Source organism: Saccostrea echinata, unplaced genomic scaffold (genome assembly GCF_033153115.1).
Source record: "Saccostrea echinata isolate AGI-Se365-2 ecotype Australia unplaced genomic scaffold, CSIRO_AGI_Sech_v1 ptg000002l, whole genome shotgun sequence".
Taxonomy (NCBI): domain Eukaryota; kingdom Metazoa; phylum Mollusca; class Bivalvia; order Ostreida; family Ostreidae; genus Saccostrea; species Saccostrea echinata.
The window spans coordinates 11,470,244-11,494,574 of record NW_026889751.1 but is presented as its reverse complement, the minus strand read 5'-3'; the positions used below and the strand labels follow the sequence as shown (position 1 = coordinate 11,494,574).

At 33.7% G+C, this 24,331-nt stretch overlaps 2 protein-coding genes across 6 annotated transcripts; one reads left to right on the top strand and one right to left on the bottom strand.

The window, feature by feature from the left end:
• Nucleotides 1-433: 433 nt before the first annotated feature.
• On the bottom strand, nucleotides 434-12,348 carry LOC133172554 (lysosomal acid glucosylceramidase-like). Of its 3 annotated transcripts, none has more exons than XM_061307472.1 (10): nucleotides 12,258-12,348; nucleotides 10,642-10,839; nucleotides 10,248-10,388; nucleotides 9,019-9,152; nucleotides 6,678-6,850; nucleotides 5,865-6,102; nucleotides 5,425-5,649; nucleotides 5,009-5,172; nucleotides 2,548-2,670; nucleotides 434-1,505 (listed from the first exon to the last, which is right to left on the bottom strand). In XM_061307472.1, exons 1-10 carry the CDS (start codon nucleotides 12,334-12,336, stop codon nucleotides 1,400-1,402), a joined length of 1,581 nt encoding a protein of 526 aa, XP_061163456.1. In that variant the 5' UTR covers nucleotides 12,337-12,348; the 3' UTR covers nucleotides 434-1,399. The 3 variants fall into 3 exon arrangements, with proteins under 3 accessions (XP_061163456.1, XP_061163463.1, XP_061163473.1); XM_061307479.1 differs by having other exon boundaries at nucleotides 12,264-12,348; XM_061307489.1 differs by lacking the exon at nucleotides 434-1,505 and having other exon boundaries at nucleotides 2,544-2,670.
• A 306-nt stretch (nucleotides 12,349-12,654) lies between these two features.
• Nucleotides 12,655-22,608, top strand: LOC133200460 (protein phosphatase 1 regulatory subunit 36-like). Of its 3 annotated transcripts, none has more exons than XM_061336251.1 (17): nucleotides 12,655-12,742; nucleotides 12,909-12,976; nucleotides 13,368-13,433; nucleotides 14,504-14,695; nucleotides 15,259-15,360; nucleotides 15,461-15,601; nucleotides 15,802-15,844; nucleotides 16,399-16,481; nucleotides 16,973-17,028; nucleotides 17,230-17,311; nucleotides 17,908-17,937; nucleotides 18,161-18,250; nucleotides 18,605-18,694; nucleotides 19,014-19,118; nucleotides 19,253-19,293; nucleotides 21,687-21,737; nucleotides 22,401-22,608. In XM_061336251.1, the coding sequence occupies exons 1-17, from the start codon at nucleotides 12,713-12,715 to the stop codon at nucleotides 22,463-22,465; spliced, it is 1,335 nt and encodes a 444-aa protein (XP_061192235.1). In that variant the 5' UTR covers nucleotides 12,655-12,712; the 3' UTR covers nucleotides 22,466-22,608. The 3 variants fall into 3 exon arrangements, with proteins under 3 accessions (XP_061192235.1, XP_061192250.1, XP_061192243.1); XM_061336266.1 differs by lacking the exon at nucleotides 21,687-21,737 and adding an exon at nucleotides 20,081-20,125; XM_061336259.1 differs by lacking the exon at nucleotides 21,687-21,737.
• Nucleotides 22,609-24,331: the final 1,723 nt, after the last annotated feature.

Sequence of the window (24,331 nt, the reverse complement as noted above, 5' to 3'; positions counted from 1 at the left end):
CTTAGGACATGATTTTTTAAAGAGAACTGATGATTTCAATTTTTTCATTATGACTTAAATGAAAAGTTAAACTTGCAAGCAACAGGTATTCACAAAACTTTGTTGCATCCATCAAAATTCTTGTCACTTGGACATTAATGAATGATCAGAGGTGCAATATGCACTGTTAAAACTTTTATCTCAATAAAAAGTTCTTTTGTGGTCTGTAAACCGCTTGGTGAAGAACTAAAACTCTCTGGGAAAGAAAATTTGGACATACCTCTCTGGTATGTATACCTGAATTTTTTTTCTGCCAAGTGACAGTTCTGCAGCTACATGTATGTAAACCTCATTAGCACCATATATTGCATTCACTTTCTTTTAAGATATCAAATGAAAACAAAATATTTATACATTATTTTATTAACTTGTATAAAGTACTATATTTGTATGTTTCATATTTTGATAAAATTTTATGAAATGGTGCTGTACAAAATATTTTAATAACTCCAGACATGCCTACCAAAAACCAATGTTATCCATAATTTTCTAATAATTTGTGCATAAGATTTGAGTTTGATGCAGAAGATTTTCTACTTTCTACGTTCTATGCAGAAAATTTGAATGAAATTACATAAATTAAATTAAATTAAATTATAATCGGTGTACTCTCAGATGACACACCAAAATATGATACTCAGACATCATGTCACATTGGACAACTACACAAAAAGTTGAGGTGCAAATTTATTTCCATAACTATCCCATATGCCCATCTCAGTACTGGTGTTTGTGCATGTCTATTTGGGCAGATACTCACTGTAATATACTGTAAATGTATTTTATTTGACGTGTACGATATTTGACGGAAATTGATTTTTCAGCAAGTTAGCTTAGATTTGATTTAGCGCTTTCTGAATGTGCTTTATATGAATATATTTACACTTTACAGGCATTTACCAATGTACTTGATTTAGCAGAAGGTGCTTTCCACAAAAGGTGCTAAATAGAATACATAGCCAAATGTAATACATTTACAGTAGATGCTTGAAAATGGTATCACAATTTTCTATCACTCAAGCATCTGTACTGCTCCATTGAAAACAAGAACAGTCAAAATCCAGATATTAGGAGATTTCGCATTTAAATTGTAGAGCGTATTTAGGGGGTCAAAAATTGTAAAAATTACAGATAAATCGGGAGAGTAGGCAGTCTGTATCTCCTATAAAGCTATATAGTTGTATACTTGTATTTTACATTTTTGATTACATGTTATGAAATGATTTTGTATAAAATATTATCTATAATGTTGATAAAATGAATCTTTTATAAACTGCACTCAAAATAGTCTTATTGCACATGCATTTCAAAATATCACAGATAATTTTTAACACAGATAAGCTTTTAACGCGTTAAGTAGTTAAGATGGCCACCACAGTACAGTCTGTATTGAGTGAGGTTTGAGATCAACATTGATGTATCCTACAGAAGGATCTCGAAGTGCTAATGTGACATCTTGACTAGATCTAAAATACAATGGAAATTTATTTTAAAAATCAATCTGATGAACCTGATTCAATGCAATAAAATTTGGTCCACTGGCAATTTCCAGTGGCAAACCTGAACAATCTAGGAAAATCCTTAAAATTTATGGTTTATTTTTTTTTTAAATCTAGATCTTTTTAGAAAAAAAAGTGTTTGTGAAACACTAATGCCCCCAATTGACAGCTCAAGGCCAAGGTAAATGTTTTTAAAATGTAGGTCAAACTCCAAGGTCAAGAGTTCAAAAATGTTGGTAACCAAAGAAAGGTCTTGTCACAAAGAACACAAAAGTGAAATATGAAAGTCCTAGCTAGCACCAACAATTCAGAAAATATTGGAAAAGGTTAAAGTATTTCAAAAGAAGGTCATACTCCAAGGTCCAAGGTCAAAAATACTGGTACCAAAGAAAAAGTTTAGCACCAACCGTTCAAAAGTTATAGGCAAGGTTAAAGTTTTTACAAATGTGGGTCAAGCTCATAGGTCAAGAATGTTGGTACCCAAAGGGAGGTCTTGTCACAATGAATACACATGTGATATATGAAAACCCTTGCACCAACTATTCAAAGGTTATGGCCAAAGTTAAAGTTTTTCAAAAGTTGGTCAAAGGTCAAGGTCAAAAGGCCAAAAATATTGGTACCTGTACTCAAAGAAAGGTCTGTTACATGGAGTACATATGTGAAATATAAAAGCCCTAGCACCAATTGTTCAAAAGGTATGGCCAAGATTAAAGTTTGGTAAAATTTTGCAAAAGAAGGTCAAACTCAAAGGTCAAGAGGTCAAATGTGTTTGTACCCAAAGAAAGGTCTTTTCACAAGAAATATACATGTGAAATATGAAAGCCTGAGCACCAACCATTCAAAGGTTATGGGCAAGGTTAAAGTTTTTGAAGACACACAAACAGTTTAACAGACAGACAGGTGGATGGACAAACCAAAATCTATATGCCCCCAATCTTTGATTAAGGAGGCATAAAAAGCTAAAAGCATTCAACTTTTTATGTACTATTAAAAGCTAAAATAGACTCACTTGTTCAGTAAAACACAGACTATGGCCTTGTCTGGTCTTCGGAAGCCTACAATCTGGGTATCTTTCTCAAGAGCTTGGCTTGGTACTAGTTTAATTCTCACTGATCCAGGAAGGATAAACTTACTGTTTATGGCATGCAAGGAAAGGAAAAAGAATACATTGTACAATTCCTATTAAAACTAAAACCAGAAGTCTCTGATGAGACTGTAGCTCTACTGGTTGTATTTATAAAGGAAGATAAAAGTAGCACTTGGACTTGAAACTTTGCAACAGCAATAAATAGAATAATGATCCTTGGTTTAGTCTCTTTTTGGCAAGATTTATTATTATATCAGACTAAAACTGTAGGAGGAGTAGCCTTTTAAAACAATTTTACTGAAATTTTGATTTAAGTAACCATGGAAACATCATTCAACAAAATCAAAAAACAATAACACCAATTATGTATCTCTGTAGTCTACTTGTATGCCACATTATTCTGAAATCAGACAAAAAGTGTAGGAGGAGTAGCGTTTTGAAAGTATTTCAAGAAAATGTCTATTTTTAGTAACCATGGCAACACCATTCATCAAAATCCGAAACTGGTACAGAGAATTATGTATCTTAGTGTAGTTTACTTGTATGCTAAGTAATACTAAAATCAGACCAAAACTGTAGGGGTAGCATTTTGAAGGTATTTCAAGGAAATTTCTATTTTTAGTAACCATGGCAACATCGTTCATCGAAATCAAAAACCGATAAACAGAATTATGTATCTTATTATAGTCTACTTGTGTGCCAAGTTATACTGAAATTAGATCAAAACTGTAAGAGGAGTAGCATTTTGAAAGTATTTCACAGAAATTTCTATTTTTAGTAACCATGGCAACACCGTTCATCGAAATCAAAAACCGATACACAGAATTATGCATCTTAGTATAGTCTACTTGTGTGCCATGTTATATTGAAATCAGATCAAAACTGTAGGAGGAGTAGCATTTTGAATGTTTTTCACAGAAATTTCTATTTTTAGTAACCATGGCAACACCGTTCATCGAAATCAAAAACCGATACACAGAATTATGTATCTTAGTGTAGTCTACTTGTGTGCCAAGTTATATTGAAATCAGACCAAAACTGTAGGAGGAGTAGCATTTTGAAAGTTTTTCACAGAAATTTCTATTTTTAGTAACCATGGCAACACCGTTCATCGAAATCAAAAACCGATACACAGAATTATGCATCTTTGTATAGCCTACTTGTGTGCCAAGTTATATTGAAATCAGATCAAAACTGTAGGAGGAGTAGCATTTTGAATGTTTTTCACAGAAATTTCTATTTTTAGTAACCATGGCAACACCGTTCATCGAAATCAAAAACCGATATACAGAATTATGCATCTTAGTAAAGTCTACTTGTGTGCCAAGTTATATTGAAATCAGATCAAAACTATAGGAGGAGTAGCATTTTGAATGTTTTTCACAGAAATTTCTATTTTTAGTAACCATGGCAACACCGTTCATCGAAATCAAAAACCGATACACAGAATTATGTATCTTAGTGTAGTCTACTTGTGTGCCAAGTTATATTGAAATCAGACCAAAACTGTAGGAGGAGTAGCATTTTGAAAAATTGTTTACAGACGGACAGACAGACAGACAGACAGACGGACGGACGACGGACACATTACTATCGCATAAGCTCTTCTGGTCTCTGACCAGTAGAGCTAAAAATTATATGAAACATTAATCTCATCCTCCTATTGATGGTTTATTTTCATATTTTAACTTGCAACTTCAATAATACCCATATGTTCAACTTCCTAGTGGTGGTAAGGTTTAATTCCAAGTCTTTTGGATCCATCACCTTGATACTGGGTTAAATCAAACCAGTTCTACAGAAACTTATCGACAGTTCTTCACCATCCAAATAATCATTCAGTGTTTACATATCATAGAGTTCAAATTTGGTGCCTTTGAATCTTAATTTACATGTATCAAGCAATTTCTATTCTGGCCAGATTGTGATGCAAATTATGGCCTATACATGAAGATTTAAAATGTCCATCTTTATCAATGATTTTATTTAGCTCTTTCATGAGTGATATTTCATAATAAGTTGTACTCTCATTGGGATCAACCTTGAAATTTATGTTTTTGAACCTATTGGATAAAAAGAATAACATTTATTACTCTATTTCATGTAAAAGAAGTCACCTTCTATCCGCAGAGCCACTTTGAGTTATTGATGGTAAATTACTAGATTATGCACTGCATGGCTGCATTTTGACTTCAAAAGATCAAGGGTTTCAAGAAGCTGAGAATTCAAGAGATCAAGAGTAACTTTGCTTAATTACATGTATATACATGTAGGAGAAAAATTTGGGGATCAATAACTTCTTGAGATAGACGTTTGACCCATAGAGAGTCACCTATACTTTGCAACTGGGCCATACTATCTTTAATATCTAAAGGGAAATTACCTAAAGTGCCCCATAACATAGAACATGGGTTGTTTATAGAATTCATCTGTCTTGGCATTGACTATAATTGGACTGTCAACAAAGTTTTTCACCCAATTTGGTCCACCCTCCATGTCTAAGGCTATATTCCAATCTGTCCATCCACTGACAAAGTTATTCAGATCCTACAAAATAAAGATCCAACAGCAACATTCAGAAGAATAATGTTGCTCCTAAAATCACAGATGCTGCAAAATACTTCATTCAATGATGTTTAATGATGGAAATATTGGGAAATGTTGAACAAGTTCAAGCGAAGAAAAAGATATAATCATTCAATAATGACATTCAATTTTTTTCTGTTTGAAGTAAACTTCTTTTATTTTTTCCATTTTACTTTGAACAGAATAAATGGCCACTGTTTTTATGATCAATACCTGCATTATATCGTGAGCATAATCCTCCCCTCTTTTCCAGCTTCCTAGGGCTACTTTAGGGTAATTCCATGGCAGGGACCCAGCACAGGCCTCTGTAGCCAGTAGGAATTTATCTGGAAACATTTTGTGGGTGCTAGACAGGGCCAGAGTGGGGGCAACAAAATCTTGGTACCAATGGACCGCTATCCCTGACACAAACTTTCTGGCCTCTTCACTACTGAAAACCTAGTGTACATGCATCAAACAGATCAGAAATACACTAAGTAATTTACTGATGATGTTATAAGGACAAACATTTCTATAGAATATATGAGTCAGTTGGCTTTTGGATGAATTATCATGAAAAATGAAAATAATTTTCACTAGGAAATTGCCTATGAGGATTACATGCACTGTAAACAATAAATAACTTTTTTTCCACAGGATTTAGGAAAGGGTACCTGTTCTGCCCAGTAGGGTAGCTGAAGTCTGGAGTCATCTAAGATCATTAGCTTTACATCACCTAGAGAGTTCTGTTGTAAAGCGGGTCCAAGATCCTTAACGATAAAATCTCTCTGCATTTCTGGCGTCCAGCCCATCGCTTGGAATGGAAAGTTCGTAATCATTCCGTCAGTAGGCTCATTCTGTCCTGTCAGACCCCAAATAGGAATTCCATTATCTGCATAGGCCTTTAGAAACCTGAAAATAATTACAACTAATTACAATTAAAATTTCTTTCATACACTTTTCAATCATTTCTAGTATGTTGTCATGTGATTTTTAAGAAACTGTCCGCTGCTCATATATTTTTCAATATCATGATTCTTTAAGATTTTCCACAAACTTTTGTTAAAAATATGTCTTCCTTAAAAGCAAATCCTTATTTGAGGTTGATTAGATGTCAGAACTAAGATCATTTACTTTTATGTTATGACTCTGGTACAGCTGAACTCAGTATCTAGAACATTGACATCTCAATACCATGGATATGTCAAAAATAATCTCTGTTTTTTCTTAGTCCCATTGTGTTTCACAAAAATTTCACAAATTAAGCTATCCATATCTATACCCAGCATTTATGGAATTACAGGGCTAAAATTTTGAACCCTTGCAATGGCAGAAGTTAACATTATTTACAGATTAGCACTGTGATCTAAGATATTTTATTCATAATATGTGTAGCAGTACCAAGTCTGGCTCTTCTAGGAGTGGCACACCCCAAAACACAAATTATAATTATTATAAACAAGGTTAAACATCAAGCATAATCTTACTTCACAAAATACAGTGCCCAGGATTTGAAGTATGGTCCACCTGGTTGTCCAATCAAGGAGCCCTTTCCAGTCATGTTTTTGTTGGTCTTCATCCATGCTGGAGCACTCCAAGGACTAGCAAATAAGGTTAAATTCCTCTTGAAAGTCTTCATTACTGCTTGTGTGATTGGTATCTGCCACAATATAAATAGATAGATATGTTACTCTATAGATAAACTAAGAGCTTATTCCAGGCAAAATATAAACTGATGATGACATTCTAATTTCTAACATAAGGTACAACAATTAATGTATGTTATTTATGCAAGACTGAAAGATTCCGAAGTCCGATGGTCACCACCAAAGTCCAATGGTTTTGCCAAAGCCCAGTGGTCTGCGCCAAACCCCGCTGGTTTGGTGTCCTTCAGACGCCAAAGTCTGATGGCTCATTTCCTATGAGATACATAGCCTTAAAGTACAATGGTCTCACATGGCAAAGTCCAATGGTGCTGAGAAACAATCAACATTTAAGATGTCACAATATTCCGATGTCAATCCATGACACCATTTTCTGGCATTAAAAGCCAACAATTCAGGTTGAGTCCTTCCATACAATTTGACTGATTTTGCTTAGTACTTAGACTCTTCTGAGATATGAGGGTTAGTCCTTGCACAAAAATTGACTAATAAGGGTTAGTCCTTGCACAAAAATTGACTAATAAGGGTTAGTTCTTGCACACTATTGGACTAATTATGGGTTAGCTTCACAACCATCTGAGAGATTTAGGGTTAGTTCTTGCACACTCTTCTACTGAATAGGGTAAGTCTCGCGTCCACCATAGAGATTTATAACATTAGTCCTTGCATGTTATTCTACTGATGATGATCAGTCCTTTTCCCACCCAAAAAACATATAACTAGGTTAGTTGTTGCGCACTTTTCAAGTAATTGCTGTTAGTCCATCCAAGAGACTATGGTTAGCCTCGCACCCACTTGAGAAATTAGGGTTAGTAGTACGATCATATTTTGTTGTACATGTATTCCAGTGAATGGTCAACCATTTCACTTTGGCAATCAAATATTTAATAATCATTTGTATTTATTTAAAACCATCAGACCTTGGCCTGGTGCGGCATTGTAATTGGGGCAGTAGTACTGTAAAAGGCAAGGAAAAAAATGTATAACTGGCACGGGAATTGAACCCAGAACCCTTGCATCATTAGTCAGATGCTCTAACCACTGAGCCACCCAGGATTATGTAAATTATGTAACAGGCAAGGAAAAATGTTTGGATGAACTGGGAATCAAACCTGGGACCCCTGCATCACTAGTCAGGTGCTTTAACCACTATCCACAGCCCAAACCATTACATTCCTTCCTCCTTAAATTGTCTTTGCCCTTGAAAACACAACCCTGGATTTTATATGCACCTGGAAGGACTTTCACCTGCAAGTCCAGGGGTGATCAACGGAACTAAACAAGAAGTCTGTGAGCTAACGCTCACTAATAATACCCCCGCTCTGATGTAAATACACAAGTTCATTTATGGACAGACACAGGGATAAACAGGAAGTTGACATCAGATTTGTACAAGAATAAATTCGGCCATATAGCATGCCTAAACAAAGAGTGTGCTAAAATTTCAAGAATCTGTGATAAGTAATTGCTGAGAAAACTGTGACCAAAATTTGTTATGTATGGTACGGACAGAAGCGCAGATTAACAGAAAGTTGACATCAGATTCGCACAAAAATGAATCCCACCATATGGCATGCCTTAACAAAGAGTGTGCTAAAATTTCAAGCATCTGTAAGAAGTAATTGCTGAGAAAACTGTGACCAAAATTTGTTATGTATGGTACGGACAGATGCATGGATAAACAGGAAGTTGACATCGGATTCGCAAAAAAATGAATCCCACCATATGGCATGCCTTAACAAAGAGTGTGCCAAAATTTCAATCATCTGTGATGAGTAGTTGCTGAGAAAACTGCGACGAAAATTTGTTATGGACAGACACACAGACAGCTAGACAGACAGACGGACGGACACAAAAGGGTAAAACAGTATACCCCCCTCTCCTCCGGAGCGGGGGTATAAGTATGTAACAGGAAAGGAGAAGAGTATGGCTGGACTGGAAATCGAACCCGGGACCCCTGCATCACTACTCAGGTGCTACCCAGGCTGATATCCACAGCCAAAATTATTACAGTACTAAGACTTGTTATTAATGTTAATTGTTTATTTCACAACATCAGACTTTAGTGTGTCATACCATCATGGTTTGGTGCAAGACCACTGAACTTCAGCGGGACCATCGGACTTTGGATCCCATTGCACTTTGGAGTTGTGCAGTGCTGTACCTTATATTTGAAGTCCTCTTGGGCTAAGGAAAATTTGGTCAAGTTAAAATCCCCATCTGTGTCATCGTAGGAATAGGGGTGTGTTGAAAAATCACAGCTGGCCATAGGAATTCTCCCAAGTGTATACTCAATACCTGGAATATGAAAAGAACTAGATGTGTCCGGGTGACAAGAATGCCCCCCGCTGATATGCAAGTTTCAAATATGAAAGTCCAAGAGTGTGAAAATAAAATGGGTGAATATGGCGCAAAAATAAAATATCATACTGCTGCTTTTGTTTTCTGGAATCAGTTGTCTATACTGCAACATATTTAGGCTGTGTAAAATAGTGATAACTTACAAGCAAAGTAATAAAAAAGGTCCAAAAACAGTGAATGATTCAAAATTCTGAAAATCTTAGGCCCATAACTTTTGTAAAAATGGTCCAATCAATATAAATCTCATATACATTTGATCTGTAAGTCATCAATATAAAGAGACAAACCAAAGAACATTACCTACAAGGACAACAACAAAAAAGGTTTGGAAAACAGTGAATTATTAGAAATTTTCAAAGTCTAAGGTCTATAACTTTCATAAAAATGGATCAATCAACATGAAACTCAAATTTGACCTGTAAGTCATCAATGTCAAGAGACACTCCAAAAATCAACTTATTATATACAAGCATGCCAAAAATAAGTCTGGAAAACAGTGAATTATTTGGAGTTATCAAGGGGCTGTAATTTTGCAATCGGTGCAAAACTCGAATTTGATCTGTAAATCATCATCAATATCAAGAAACATACCAAAAATCAGCTCATTATCCTCAAGCATAGCAAAAAAAATCAGGAAAACTAGCTATGATAGAATGACGGTATAATGAACAGAAAAGGGTAACACTATATATCCCAGCCACCTCACGGTGGTGGAATGAGAGTGGAAGTATTTTGCATAAAATATTGTAAACATTATATGAATCAATAATATTTAGTCCACATTGTAATTCTCATCTGTTTTACTTAACCCACAAGCTGTAGATGAATTAAAGCCTCTGTAGACAATCTTTCTTAGCCAAGGCTTTTCTGTCTGCTCTGCTCCTCTGATAGCATCAAGCAAACCAAAAACCTTGGCAAGTGAAGACAGGATATGAATTCACCCATATTTATCCGGCCTTAACCTGGATAAAGTGTGTAGCACTGAGTGCCATTAAATAAACATAATCAAGTATCATTTTCCTTTGAGGCTACCTTCTGTTGAGTAGTAAGATGAGAGTAGATTCCGCTGTGTGTTAGCCGACAGAGACTGGATGTTGATTCCAGCAGCATCTGTGAAGGCTCCACCAAACCCAATAATGGACTGAAAGGTTGTATTCTGGTTCACCAGGATTTCTGTAAAAAAGTTAAGAATTCACCGGATTGTATGGATTAGCTGGTATGGATGTAAAATTGTGAACCAATTTTGGTAAAACTGGTTCATAGAATTACATCCTCATAATCCTGTGGATCCTTATAAATCCATAAGAATTGACCATGATTCCACAGTATAAAAGTAGTCTTCATCACACATATGAATAAAAATGTCACAAAAAAATATCATTTAGCATTCTGATCCTTTGAATTCTGCAGTATATCAATTAATTACCTTTTCCCTGTTTCTGTTTGCTGGCAGAGCCATAACTATGAACTAGACGGTTTCCTGTGTTGTCTGACTGATATACAGAGTAACCTCCCTTGCTAGCTTTTTGGGGTTCTGTGTTCTCTACAGTATCACAGTAGGTTGAATTACAAACACAGACGTAGGCATTGTCACCAAAAGCCTTTAACATACACCCAAAAGTCCCTGTAATAAACAAGTTCTTTTATTAATTAAAACATGGTCATTAGTGCAACAGTAAACTTCAAGTACGATTCCTTATGGTAGATTCCTTACTTTACACATCAAGTACTTCATTTGAAGCACGGGTGCCTGAAATTGAGTTAGGTACCTTTGTGGTAAAAATAAGTAGGGGATACCCCGTATACGAAACAAGAGCCTGTGAGTAACAAACAGGTTGGGCACAATTCCTTTTTCGAGGAAGTATTACTATAAAATGGGATTATTCCTCTTTTCAGTAATAAAAAACATTACTGTATACGGGAATTTTAGTCATTTTTTTAAAATAATGCCCCAAATCCATTTATTAAAAAAAAAAGTGCATGAAAAATACGATGTGATGTGTTTAAACTTTATTAAACCAACCTCGCTGACAAAAAAATTCGGTCCTTTAGTGCTGCAGACAGGAGTAAGATGAGATTTAATGATACGATATCATGAGTATTCTTCAAACAGATGTGAATATTTCCCTTATAAGTATATTATTATTTGTTCAAAAACGGAAAATTTCATAGCTTGCTTTCGTGGAGGTGACATCTTTTGAACATGCATAGGAATTTAAACTCACGTGCAGCAGACTTTTACTTTAATTTTCCCTGTTGATAAATGGTACGTAAAGTATGGGATCTTATAGAATATTCATTCTATTAATAAGACCATCTTTGAATGACTATCTTTTAAAATTTAGTATTTCAAGTAATTTTTTTCATCTGTAAAAGAAGCAGTGTATTAAACATTATTTTTACGATGTCTTTGAAAGAAATGATGTAAAATTAAATTAGAATGAATAATTTCATGAACAAGTTAGCAAGTGCTGAACATATTCAATCTCACAATCTGAACACAGATAAGCTTCCGTAAGAAATTTATATCGTAGAAATATTTCATCACTCCTTTTCAGCTTTTTGCAGCGACAAATATTGTAGTTTTGAGCATTATATAACATACACTTAATAGATTATAAATATTTAGAGAATGTGAAAATATTCTTGCACTTAATCTTTTATTCAAAGCAAACACAAGAATAGAGGGTAAACGAGTGAAAATTATCATATACAGTTATGTTTTTATTACTGAAAAGAGGAATAATCCAGTTGTATTGTAGTACTTCCTCGAAAAAGGAACTGTGCCCAACCTGACAAATAGGATATAAAAATGACAGGTTCTTAATTTAAAAGATTTTGTCCAGTCACAGGCCTCTGAATGATTCTATCAATAAGCCATTATAAGATTGATCAGAGTGATATATATATTCCCTCTATATATAAATACAGTGAATTTATTTATAGAGGGGGTATGTATATATCCTGATATCATTCTGATCAATCATATAACGGCTTATTGATAGAAATTCAGAGGCCTGTGGTTCAGTTGCTTATAATTACTTTTACCTTTTAGATTTTCTGAGTACGCAGATAGTATCAGAGCAAACAAAACATGTGTTAAAACAATTTTCACTCCCATTTTCAAGTTGTCTGCTAGATTCTATCATTTATGGTTCATGTGACTGATTTTGTAAAGCATTTGGTAAAAGTAGAGTTTGAGACTCCAAAACAAATGCAACACTCCACTCTTCAGTTTAATTTAGCAAAGATTACAGTAATAAGTCATACATCACTATTCTTGAAAATTCAAAAGCAATGTCCAGACTATTTAATCGAAAATTAATTCACTATCAGGGACATGATACTACTTTTACCGCCAACTCTAAGTGAACCTAACCCGACTTTGATAAAATAAATAAACATCGGGATTGATATTTTATTTTTTTATCAACATTGTTGCTATGTACAATATGGAGGCAAAGTGGTAGAGTTGAAAAGCATGAAGTAAAAAAAAAATGTCGAAAACTGTTGATGAACATGTATCGGTAAAATATTGTTGTTAACTACAATAGCAGTTTTTTTTAAATATCATCTACATCCTTATTAACCAGCCCCTTTATCATAATGAAAAGAATATTTATTTTGATTCGCTTTGTTTTTATCATATGGGCCTATTATTAATTGTACATGTAGTTTTTCCCCCTTTTTTAGGGACTGCTTCCAGTTGTTCCTGGAAAATGGATATGGAAAGAAGAAACAAAATCATTGGACTTTGTCAGGTTAAGCACTGTGCATTATTTGTATTTTTGACACTGGATAATTTGGGGTTATTTCGAGCTTACAGTAGTGTCCAGGAATGTTCGAAATTAATATATATATTTTCAAAGAAGGAGTTATTTGAGCAATTTAACTTTTAAACAGAATAGATTATTTCTGTAAACTTAATTTGACCACACAGGTGGTCTCAAATCACAATTTTACATTGGTCTCAACACAAGAAATTGTATGCATTCTACAGATGTTAAAATTTATTGATATGTTGAGTTATTGTTTAACTGACAAATTGCTGTCCAATATATATTTTTAAAACTTTTTTTACAGAGTCAATGCTTACAATGTTATAAATATACTCATTCTACACTTCACTATGAAATTTTGATCGTTTTCCAGTGCAAATCCAATGGCAGAGAGGGACAGAAAGAAAAGAACAAGGGAAGGAAACAAATTAAAAGATAGGTCAGTATTTTCATGCAATTTCAGGAAAACATAGATATTACCAATTTAATCAATTTCATTGATCCCAGTATTAAATCAATATTTTTATTGTTTGACTGGCTTGCTACAGTCAAACTTCATCATCTTGAATTTATTGGGGCTGAGAAAATAACTCTGAGACATCAGAGGATTTGAGATATTGAGGTTAAAATACATAAAGAAAAAGTAGTTGTAACTATTGTGCCTATCCAGTGTCAAAAATACAAATAAAGCACAGTGCTTAACCTGACAAAGTCCAATGATTTTGTTTCTTCTTTCCAATGTTCAATGTTCGGATTTCCAAAGTTCAGCTGTATTTTCATGTTTTTTTTTATTCAATTGTGAAATATTTGCTCATCAAACTTCATCAAATTTAAAATCCATTACATTTACAGTAAAACTTGGTTTTAAAGAATTTTTCATGAATCCCCTTGGCAACTTTTAACTCATGTTCGCTATACAGATATTAAGAATCTCAGATATAAGGAGGTAAAATTTGAGGTCCCAGTGACTGCCTTATACCTGAATTTTACTATATGGGTACATGTATAGTAATATTTTCTTTCAAAATTTCAATATCAGACAATTTGACATATTCAGAGTGTAATAATTTTACATTTGAATGAAAAAAAAATGTGATTGCTAGTTACATTCTTTTTATTCATTTGAGAAAATTAAGAAATTACATGTGTGATGTCTAACACAATTTGTTAAATGTAATAAAATTGATAATATTTTTAAAGAATTATATGATCCACAGTGAATGTGGTCTACAGTAAAATTACTTGAAAATTTTTTTAGTGAAAAATTTGGGAAATCATTTTTGGTTTATGATGTCATAAATACTAAAATGTCAGTGCTTTAGTCATCATTTTTTTTCTCTGTGTCATTTTACAGTTACATTAAGCACAGCTCTTTCATTTCACTGAAAGTTTTGTGTTAAGTCCAGAATAGACTCATGATGTATCATTTCTTTAATTCCAAATAATAACATTGACAACATTTTAATAATTTAAGGTTCTATTTCAACAGTTTTTAATTGTGTAATTCAGGGTAGCCTCCAGTGTGGCACGAGGTGGATACAATAGAGGTCAAACCCGCAGAAATACCACAAAATCTCCACACCCTCCTATAAAACAAACAACAGAACATTCCACAGTCACACTGGACGATGTCAAGGGAGTTGCGTACAGCCTAATATCAGATGGAGAAAATCTGTCAGACACATTTGAAGGAATATTTCAGTGAGTTTAATTAGCATCTCAAGTTGATTCCTGTTAATGGAGATAGCAAAAGATGGACTCAAACAAACACACCAAATGGAGGTTCCAAATGATCACTTCTATACATTTTATCATTCACCATAACTTTTTAGTGTGAAAATGGCAAGTGCAATAATACTCAAGTTGAGGTCCAAGCACTTTATTGGAAAAAGAAAAAAATACTTGCAAGGATAAAAATCTCTAATTGTTTGAATAAAACACCAGAGTATACATGTATGAAACAAACACCTTAAACAACTCATGCATTAATTGTTGGAAACCCATGGTTGATTATGGCCTACACTGAGTTTCTGGGCAAATCTGGCTGTATTACTCATGCAGCTATCTGTGTATATAGTAAGATTTAAAAGACTTAAGAATAAACTGAATATTACGGTAACAATATATTTAAATGGTAAGCTTTTATTCTTCATTTAAGAAAATATGCTGCTACATTTCTAAGCACCAAATGACTACCATGCAGGTACTAAGAAATTCTTATGTACAGTGTATATCTTTAATAATTTTTTCTTTTTGTTTTTCAGCACAGACCAATTTGATAATTTCCTACTACACCTACTGAGCTATTTTCATTGTTTCTTTGATAAACTTCACCAGGAACATAAAATAAACACAACAACATACATGTGAGTAAATCTTAAGTCCGAGGGCATGTCTTTAAACTTTATATTTTCAATCCCAAGATATATAATGATGATTCTTTTTTTTTACACCATTTGATTTTAGAGAACCCAGTAAATCAGAAAAAGAAGCTTATGAAGTAGCTTGTGCTAAGCTGAAGGTAGCTCATCGTTTGTTGGGTCAGTCGTACTGTCTGCTGGTGTTAGGTCTGGGACTGGAGACCGTTCATCATATGGCCTGTGGAGGGTAGGATTTTAACTTCAAAAGAGAACTTCAAAGTGAAAGTTTTGTCAAAAATTGTAACAAAAGGCCACAACACAACTGCTTTAAGTATCACTTATCAGATTACTAAGCCTTGACTGGAAATTTGGCCTGTATTTTTCAATTTCATTCATATAAATTCATTTATTTTAATACATTTTTTTAATATTTTAATTATTTTTTAGATCACGAGTCTCATCTACCCTGAAAGATAGGAGCATGTTTGAGGTAAAATAATAAAGCATGGCTAAGATTTTCTCTATGCATGACTGACTATATAAACAGTGACAGTGGACAATTCATTACTTGATTTTGTGTTCTCTTTGTCATCTCCAATTTATTAAAGATAAGTATGGACTACTTCAAACACAAATATACACAGTATAAGTTAAAGAATTAAAAGAATTATGAAATTGGATTACAATAGTTTGGGTGAAATGACACACTAAATGTCAAATACAAGTTTCCCAGTGTACAGCAAACAACGTTAATGATCGTAAGAAACTCCGTTCATTTACAGTTGAACCTCGGTATCTTGAATACTGATATCTCAACAAAAAAAATGGATACATCAAGTGATTTGGAAGTCCCCAACCACAAATTCTTTAAATATTTTACCTCTGATATCTTGAATCCTCGGATATCTTGAAGTTTTTTCTCAGTCCCATCAAGTTTGAGATAACTGTGAGATACTGTGTATAACATTATGACAGCTATAAATTGTGATTTTTCAGTGATATGCATAAGTATGAACAAGTAAAATTGACTTCTTCATGTTTCAGACACTTTATTCATTCTGTGCATACTTTGTATGGATTGCATTCAAAAAGAAGGAATATGAAAATATCAGGAAAGAAGTCGGAAGGTGGGTGTTTTGTCAAAAGTATTGTCTGTGCACCAATTGCAAATTTATGCATTTAATTAGTAGGAATTTGACATTTTCACCTAGATTTTTACACAAGGACTATGAAATATACATGGAGGTGTGACTTTTCACGAGAATAAGCGGTATAAAATTTACAAATGTAAAGTATAAAAAGTTGCACAAGCAACGTGTGAATGTAAAAGACACAAAATATTATAAAGTAAAACATTAGCAGACACACATCAATTGGAAATACATGTATTTCACACCAAAAGCCTATATATGTGTACTTCAAAAAGTTAAAAATGCCTTAATTTTTATGAGCTCCATTTTATACAAGCAATGAGCTACAAAGTTAAAGATAATTTGTCAGTTTATATTGGTTTGTCAATTAATTTATATTGAAACTAATATAAAAGAATCCAAATAAAGTTTACTGCATAATTATATTTTTGCTCTAATTCATGAGTTCTTTTTTTTTTTTTTTACAGATTGCTGAGATCTGATACATTCAACCCTGCCATTAGAGTCAAAAATGCTCCTGATGGTAAGATTTTCCTGCTTTTTTTTTTTTTAAACCACAAATGATTTTGAAAACTTGATTGAAGAAAATCTAATGGCAACAGATTAAACTATCCCTGTCTGACTGTAATTGCATGCAACTGCGAATTCTTATTCTTGTTTCCTGTTTTTTTATCACAATAAACACAGGGTACAACTTAAATGTCATTTATCTTTCCATTTGCAGAGAAAGATCTGAAAGATAAAAAAGACAAAGAAAACAAAGAAGAGAAGAAATTAACGCCAGCGGAATACCGAAGGCTGCATCCGTAAGTTAATGTTACTCAGTACAACTTACACTCTAGCTGGCAAAGAATGCTTATATGTAGGCCAGTTTACCTTGTTACAACGTAATAAAATATTAAGTTAATTACATATACTCTATAGCTAGTGTGTGTGTGTAATTATTTGAAAGCGAGTCATATTATGGCATTTTTAGGGAGTCATTACACTAAAATACAAATCGTAATGCATAGTTTTGATGTTGTCATTAGAACACTGAAAAACTATTGGTAATTCATGGTCGTGCCAACAAGAAGCTAGAATGTGTTAAATTTTTATATGAATGTAAGAAACATGTATTAAACTTTTATTATTTTTTTTTTATCTGCCCAAGAACATCAGAAAAAGTAGTTTTAATTTGAAAGCATTACCCAGAAGTTAAACCTCCTTGACAGCCAGGCCATATGACGCATTTAACTTTTTTTTTATGATAAATCTCCTGATTACACATAAATCTTGTGGTCAAAGTTACATTTGTTAATGTGTTCAATTTTGTTAAAACGTTTTAATTATGAAGTCATTTTATTCTTAGCAATTTTGATGAATGTAGTGTTAATTGCAGATCTTTTTATTTCTGTTCTAGGAAGCGGCCAGCCATCAAATCAATAATACAGTAAGTATAACAATCTCTATATGCTGACAGTTTTTTCCTCTATGATTTGAATGTTAATTCTTTTAAAGTATAATCCAATCTTTAACACAAGTTATATCACAGGAGAAATCTGCAGTAATGTGCCTGAAGTTAGAAAACAATGAGACAAACCATACTTTTTATTTTATTTTTAACAAAATTTCAGTGTGGTAAACATTAATGAATTGTTTTTTCCTCCTTGCAGTCAGAGATCCCCTGCTATTGTAGCAGTCTTGCCATCTCCAAAAGAGGAAGCCCATTGGCTGTTTAAAATGAGAAATGCATTACCACCAAGGTAATTCCTTAAATAAAGAATAATTAAACAATTTCAACTTGATTCTAGAGGAAGATATGGAGCGTAACTTCAATTTTGACAAATTCACTCTAATCAGATAGGATTCTTGGAGAATTAGGGCCAAAAAGATTTGTATTTTACATATTTTGTCTTTCAACCTAAAATCCTGGCATTAAATAGAAACTAGAGACATCATATTTTTACAAGCCTTAAAGCAAGTTTTTTTATGTCTGAATAAAGATGATGTTCAGAAGTCAGTTGTCAAGTTGAAATCTTGCAAACGCACACTCCACCCTGCCCCCTCACTGCCCCCACCCCCTCCCCTAAATAAAATGGCATTGTTTTATTTTGAAGTGAGCTGGAGAAGATTGGACGAGGAGAGGATGAGGAAGAGGAAGAGGTGTTAGAGGAAAATCAAATTTACCTCAATAAAAAAAACATCAAGTATGGACTAATTAGAGGAAAATCAAATTTACCTCAATAAAAAAAAAACATTAAGTATGGACTATAGAGGAAAATCAAATTGATTTCAATTGAAAAAAATCAAATATGGACTACTTTGGCACCTGTCAAAGTTTTATCCATATCAAACTTAGGAGACCTCTTAAAGCATCAAACCAAAGAAAAACTTCAAATAAACAAAATTGCTTAGTTATCTACAAATATACTAAAGCTTTGAAACTTTACATACTTTTATCATATTTCTGATCTTGTCTTTGTGATTTTGAAAACTTGATAAATGTAACAGTGAAGAATTTTTCAGAATTGGGATTATTGGTGAACCCCTGGCCATGTTTAACCTTCAAACACTGTCTCCTCTGGGGGCTGACAATGAAGATGAGGAAAACGAAGAGGAGGGAGAAAAGCCGTGAGTTTCTTCTTATACCAGCTGTACCTCAATAGAAGTCAAATATAATTCAAAGCTTCAGATGCGTTTTCATTTAAATATGGATGAATTTAAATTAAGATTCAAAAATCTTAAACATGGACATTTTATTTTAGCCCCCATGTGGAAGAGACATCAGGAGAAACAGTTCCTCCAGGTAAAGTTTAAGATGCTGTAAAATGGACTCCTCTTAAAATTCAAAAAAAAAAAAATAAAGCATTTCAATGGCTCATTTGAGTTATTATTGCAAATAGGCTTTCCTGATCAAAGTTGATTTAGAATGTGTTTATCTGTCCATATGTGTATCAATCTTTAATGTAATGTAACTTCCTTTTGATGTACATTCTGTGTACGTGCACTTTCCTGCACCAAGTCTAGGCAAGTGAAGATGTAGCACTAAATCCAATATGGTGAATGTCAGTCATCGTTGCAAGCCACGGGTTTTGTGTCCATTAGAATGGACACAAAACCTGTGACTAATTGCGACGATGAATGTCGGTATGATTGGAAATTTGACAATGATTTTATGTAATACAATGTAATATTGATTATAACAAAAAATTAGAAGTCACATTCAAATTGTCTCAGGATTAGGCAGTTACATTTGAAATGGATTTTTTTAATTTGTACCAGTATTTTAAATAATTTAGTCAAATATTAACACATTTCATTTTTTTTTCTCCATTGTAAAAAATCTCTATCAGCCTCCCAAGATACGCACTACACTGCACTTTGTAAGTGCACTTGATTATGCAATACAACTTCTTACAATGGTTTACACTGGTGTACACCCAATTAGGCTAAATCAAACACGCCCACGTTTATTTTTTCTTTCATTAAATGATACACATGTTGGTAGGGAAGAATATACAGAAAGTAGAAACCAGTAATTATCTATATTTGTGGTTTATTTTAATGTCAGCTGAACTCATTACACATTGCAGATGAAAAGGAAAAGAAGGAATAAATATTCTATACCTACACACAGGGTAGGAATTATCTAGCCCTCTAACAGGCTAGCAGTGTGTTTAGTGTGAACTGTTTTGATGAATATCTCCTGTTTGATATGTTCCACACGTATAGTATTGTGTGCTGTTTTGTCCAAATTAAGTCACATATCCCTCCCCGTTTGCCAAATAGAAACATTTTTTCACATCTCATCTGTCACTTTAGACCCACAGTATATATTCTAGTCATCTTTGATATCTTTAAATCCTTATGAACTCACCTGAGCTGAAAGCTTGAGTGAGCTTTTCTGATCACCCGTTGTCCTTCATCTGTCTGTCCATCCTTAAACTTTTCACATTTTCAACTTCTTCTCAAGAACCACTGAGCCAATTTTAACCAAAATTGGTACAAAGCATCCCAAGGTAAAGGGAATTCTAAATTGTTCAAATGAAGGGCCAACCCCCCTTCCAAGGGGAGATAATCCAGAAAAGGCAAAAATAAGGTTGGGTCATTAAAAAATCTTCATCTCAGGAGTCAGGAACCACTGGGCCAAAAAAAAGGCTGAAACTTATGTGGAAGCTTCCTGAGATAGTGTAGATTCTAAATTATTCATACCATGGCCCCCCGGGGATAGGGTAGGGCCACAATAGGGAATCAAACTTTTACACAAGAACCACTGGACTAGAAAAGCTAAACTAATTTTTGAAGCTTTTTGAGGTAAAGTAGATTCTATATTGTTCATATTATTGTCGTTGGAGGTAGGGTGGGGCCACAATAGGAAATCAAAGTTTCACATTGAAATTTATAGGAAAAAATCTTTATAAATCCTTTTCTCAAGAACCACTGGGCCAGAAAAGCTGAAACTTGTGTGGAAGCTTCATGGTGTAGAATAGATTCTAAATTTTTAATATCATGACCCCTGAGGTAAGGGTGGGGTCACAATAGGAAATGTAAGTTTTACATTGAAATATTTAGGAAAAATCTTTTTCTCAAGAACCACTGGACCAGAAAAGATGAATTTTAGGTGAAAGCTTTCTGAGGTAGTGTAGATTGTAAATTGTTCAAACCATGGTCCCCGTGGGTAGGGTGGGGCCACAATATGGATTACATAAGGAGAAATCTTTAAAACTCCTCTACTCAAGATTAGCAAAGCTATGATGAATTATATTAGAGTGGAAGCATCCTCTGGTAGTGTAGATTCATTTTTGTTCAAATCAAAATGGTCCCTGTTTATAGGTTAGGGCCGTAAATGACAATCAAAATTTACATAGTCTGGAATACATGTATTTTGGGGGGAAAAAAACTGACGCAGAACAGCAGGGTCAAAGTGACTCAGTTGAGTGTGGCGAGTGTTGTGGCCCATGGGCCTCTTGTCGTTTCTTTAACATGTAAATTTGGGTGTATTTTAGGAATGTTACTTTTCATTGGACTCCTACAAACATTTTAGTGAAAGTGTATCACATGAATGTGAATCCATATTTAATGGTCTTGAACTTTCCTGAAGTTACGTATATACACCATTTGTGTACTGGTAGTACTGCATGGTTTTGTAATAATAATATCAGTTGGAATAAGTACAGGTTACTCGGATTGCTTTTCTAGATGGGCTGAAGCAACGACAAAGGTTGCTTAGCAACATGTTTACAATGTTTGGTAAGATAGAATAAACTGCATGAAATCTTTGCAATAATCCCTAAAAATGAAAATAATGCGTAGTCCAAGGGACATTGTAAATTATCAAAAAGCATGATAATAGTGTGTACATCATTGGTATTCAATCATTTTTTTAATTTCTTTTATTCAATGAAAACTTAAGGTCAAATAGTTCTTAAAATATATTTCCATAAAGAAACATTGTTTTTGCAAAAACATGGTTGAGTATGTGTAAGATGTTAAATTTGTCATCAAGTAATTAGTGGTAACAGTTTTTTTATTTTTTTAAATTAAATTTAACATCTTGATTAATGTGTGATTGTTTGTTATACTAAATGTGATTTGTACAGTTTAACTGAATTCACCTAATTTAGATGTATTTGATTAATTCATGTGAACAATTTCCATTTATATTTCTACTAAAAAGGGTTTTAAATAGAATTTAGTAAAATTCTTTAATAAATCTTAATGTTTAACTGTGACTTAATTTAAATTTGTAATATACATGTATATAGGGAGAGGGTGTAATAAGAACTTGTGCCGAATCCCTTTTTAATTAGAAAAATTTTACAATAAAATATGTTCAAACCAACCCTTAAATGTGAGCCATTCTTGACCTTACTATTGCCATGTGGGTAACATTTTGTTCTTTATTTTCAACAGAGCAGAGAGTCAGCAGACAACAAACAGCAGTGTCCACTGCCACACTAGACGCAGAGGAATCATAACAACAAATAATTAGGACATTAATTAATTAACACTTAAAGAAAGGACAAATAATTTACAATCCATTTGAATGTTCAGTGATTGTGCACTTGCACAGTGATTTCACACATGTACGTGTATTTGAATAAATTGTACATCAAAGTTATATTCTCCTTTATTGCATTGAAACTGATAAAATATGACTAGTCTATGGGCTTCTATAAATAGATATAATTTTATAGTAATTTATCTGAAGTATACTAAGTATATCTGTGCAAAGTTTTGTAACCGAATATTCTACGTATTCACTTTTCCCATTGTGAATAAAAAAAAAATGACTAGAGTTTGAACCTATGGTCTTTTGATTCTATAACAGTCTACTACATAGGTTATAATATGCTGGTCTTAATGAAGTACAGTTGAACTTGGGTATTAAGAACTTGAATATTAGAATAGGGATAATGTGAGTTAGTTGGAAGCCCAATCCACTTTTTTTAAAAATATATCTTAACCAGTTAACCTTGGTATCTCACATCTGATGTCTTAAAGTTTTATCTCTGTCTCATTGGGTTCGATAATAAGATTTGACTTTAATTAGCTGCATGACCTAAAATACAGTATGAAACAAGATGTGTTTTTGAAACACTGATGCCCCCATGTGGCAGCTTATAGCCAAGTATGAAGTTTCTCAAATGCAAGTCAAAGTACAGGTCAAGAGACCAAAAATGTTGGTACCCAAAGAAAGGTCTTGTCTCGAGGAATATACCTGTGAAATATGAAAGCCCTAGCACCAACCATTGAAAAGTTATGGTGAAGGTTAAAGTTTTTAAACGTAAGTAAAACTGCAAGGTCCAGGTCAAATGGTGCCCAAGGGAAGGTCTTGTCACAAGTGATACATATGATCCTGAAATGTGAAAGTCCTAGAACCAATTGTTCAAATGTAATGACCAGGGTTAACATTTTTTTAAAGTAGGTCAAACTCCAAGGTCAAGATGATTTTGAAACTTTCAAAAGGTCTTGTCACAAGGAATGCATGTGTGGAGTATGAAAGCCCTAACACCAATCGCTCGAAAGTAATGGCAAGGTTAATATTTTTCAAAATTAAAGTAGGTCAAACTCCTAGGTCAAGGTCAAAAGGTCCAAGTTGTTGGTATCCAAAGGAAGGTCTTGTCACAAGAATTACAAATGTATAGTATGAAAGCCCTAGCACAAACTGTTCAACAGTTAGGGCCAAGGTTAAAGTTTTTTAACAGTAGGTCAAACTCCAAGGTCAAGGTCAAAGTTGTTGGTATTCAGAGAAAGATCTTATCACAAGGAATGCTCACGTGAAGTTTGAAAGCCCAAGCACCAACTGTTCAAAAGTTATGACCAAGGTTCAAGTCTCATAAAATTTTGCAAAAGTGGGTCAAACTCCAATATCAGGGTCAAAAGGTCAAATATGATGGTACCCAAAGAAAAGTCTTGTCACAATGAATACACATGTGAAATATGAAAGCCATAGCTCCTAGCAATCTAAAGTTATGGGCAAGGTTAAAGTACTTCCGACAAACAGACAGACAGACGGACGGACGGACAGGGCAAAAACTACATGCCCCCAAATCTTCGAATACGGGGGCGTAAAAAAATCATCAGGCTTATGCTTATGATATGTACATGTACTGGCACTGTATTTTTTCTTTTAAAAAATCTTAGTACAGATACTGAATCTACATAAGAAATTCGTGAAGTGATCGTTCTGACTTGTTCTTAGCCATCTATTAAGCCCCACCTCCGCGTAATTAGGCAAAATTACATTTTAAAGGTAAAAAGATAGAAAAATACATATTTCATACATGTATCAATATAGTATTTGTTGCTGATGTGTAACATTGGAGTTGGAAAACTGATCA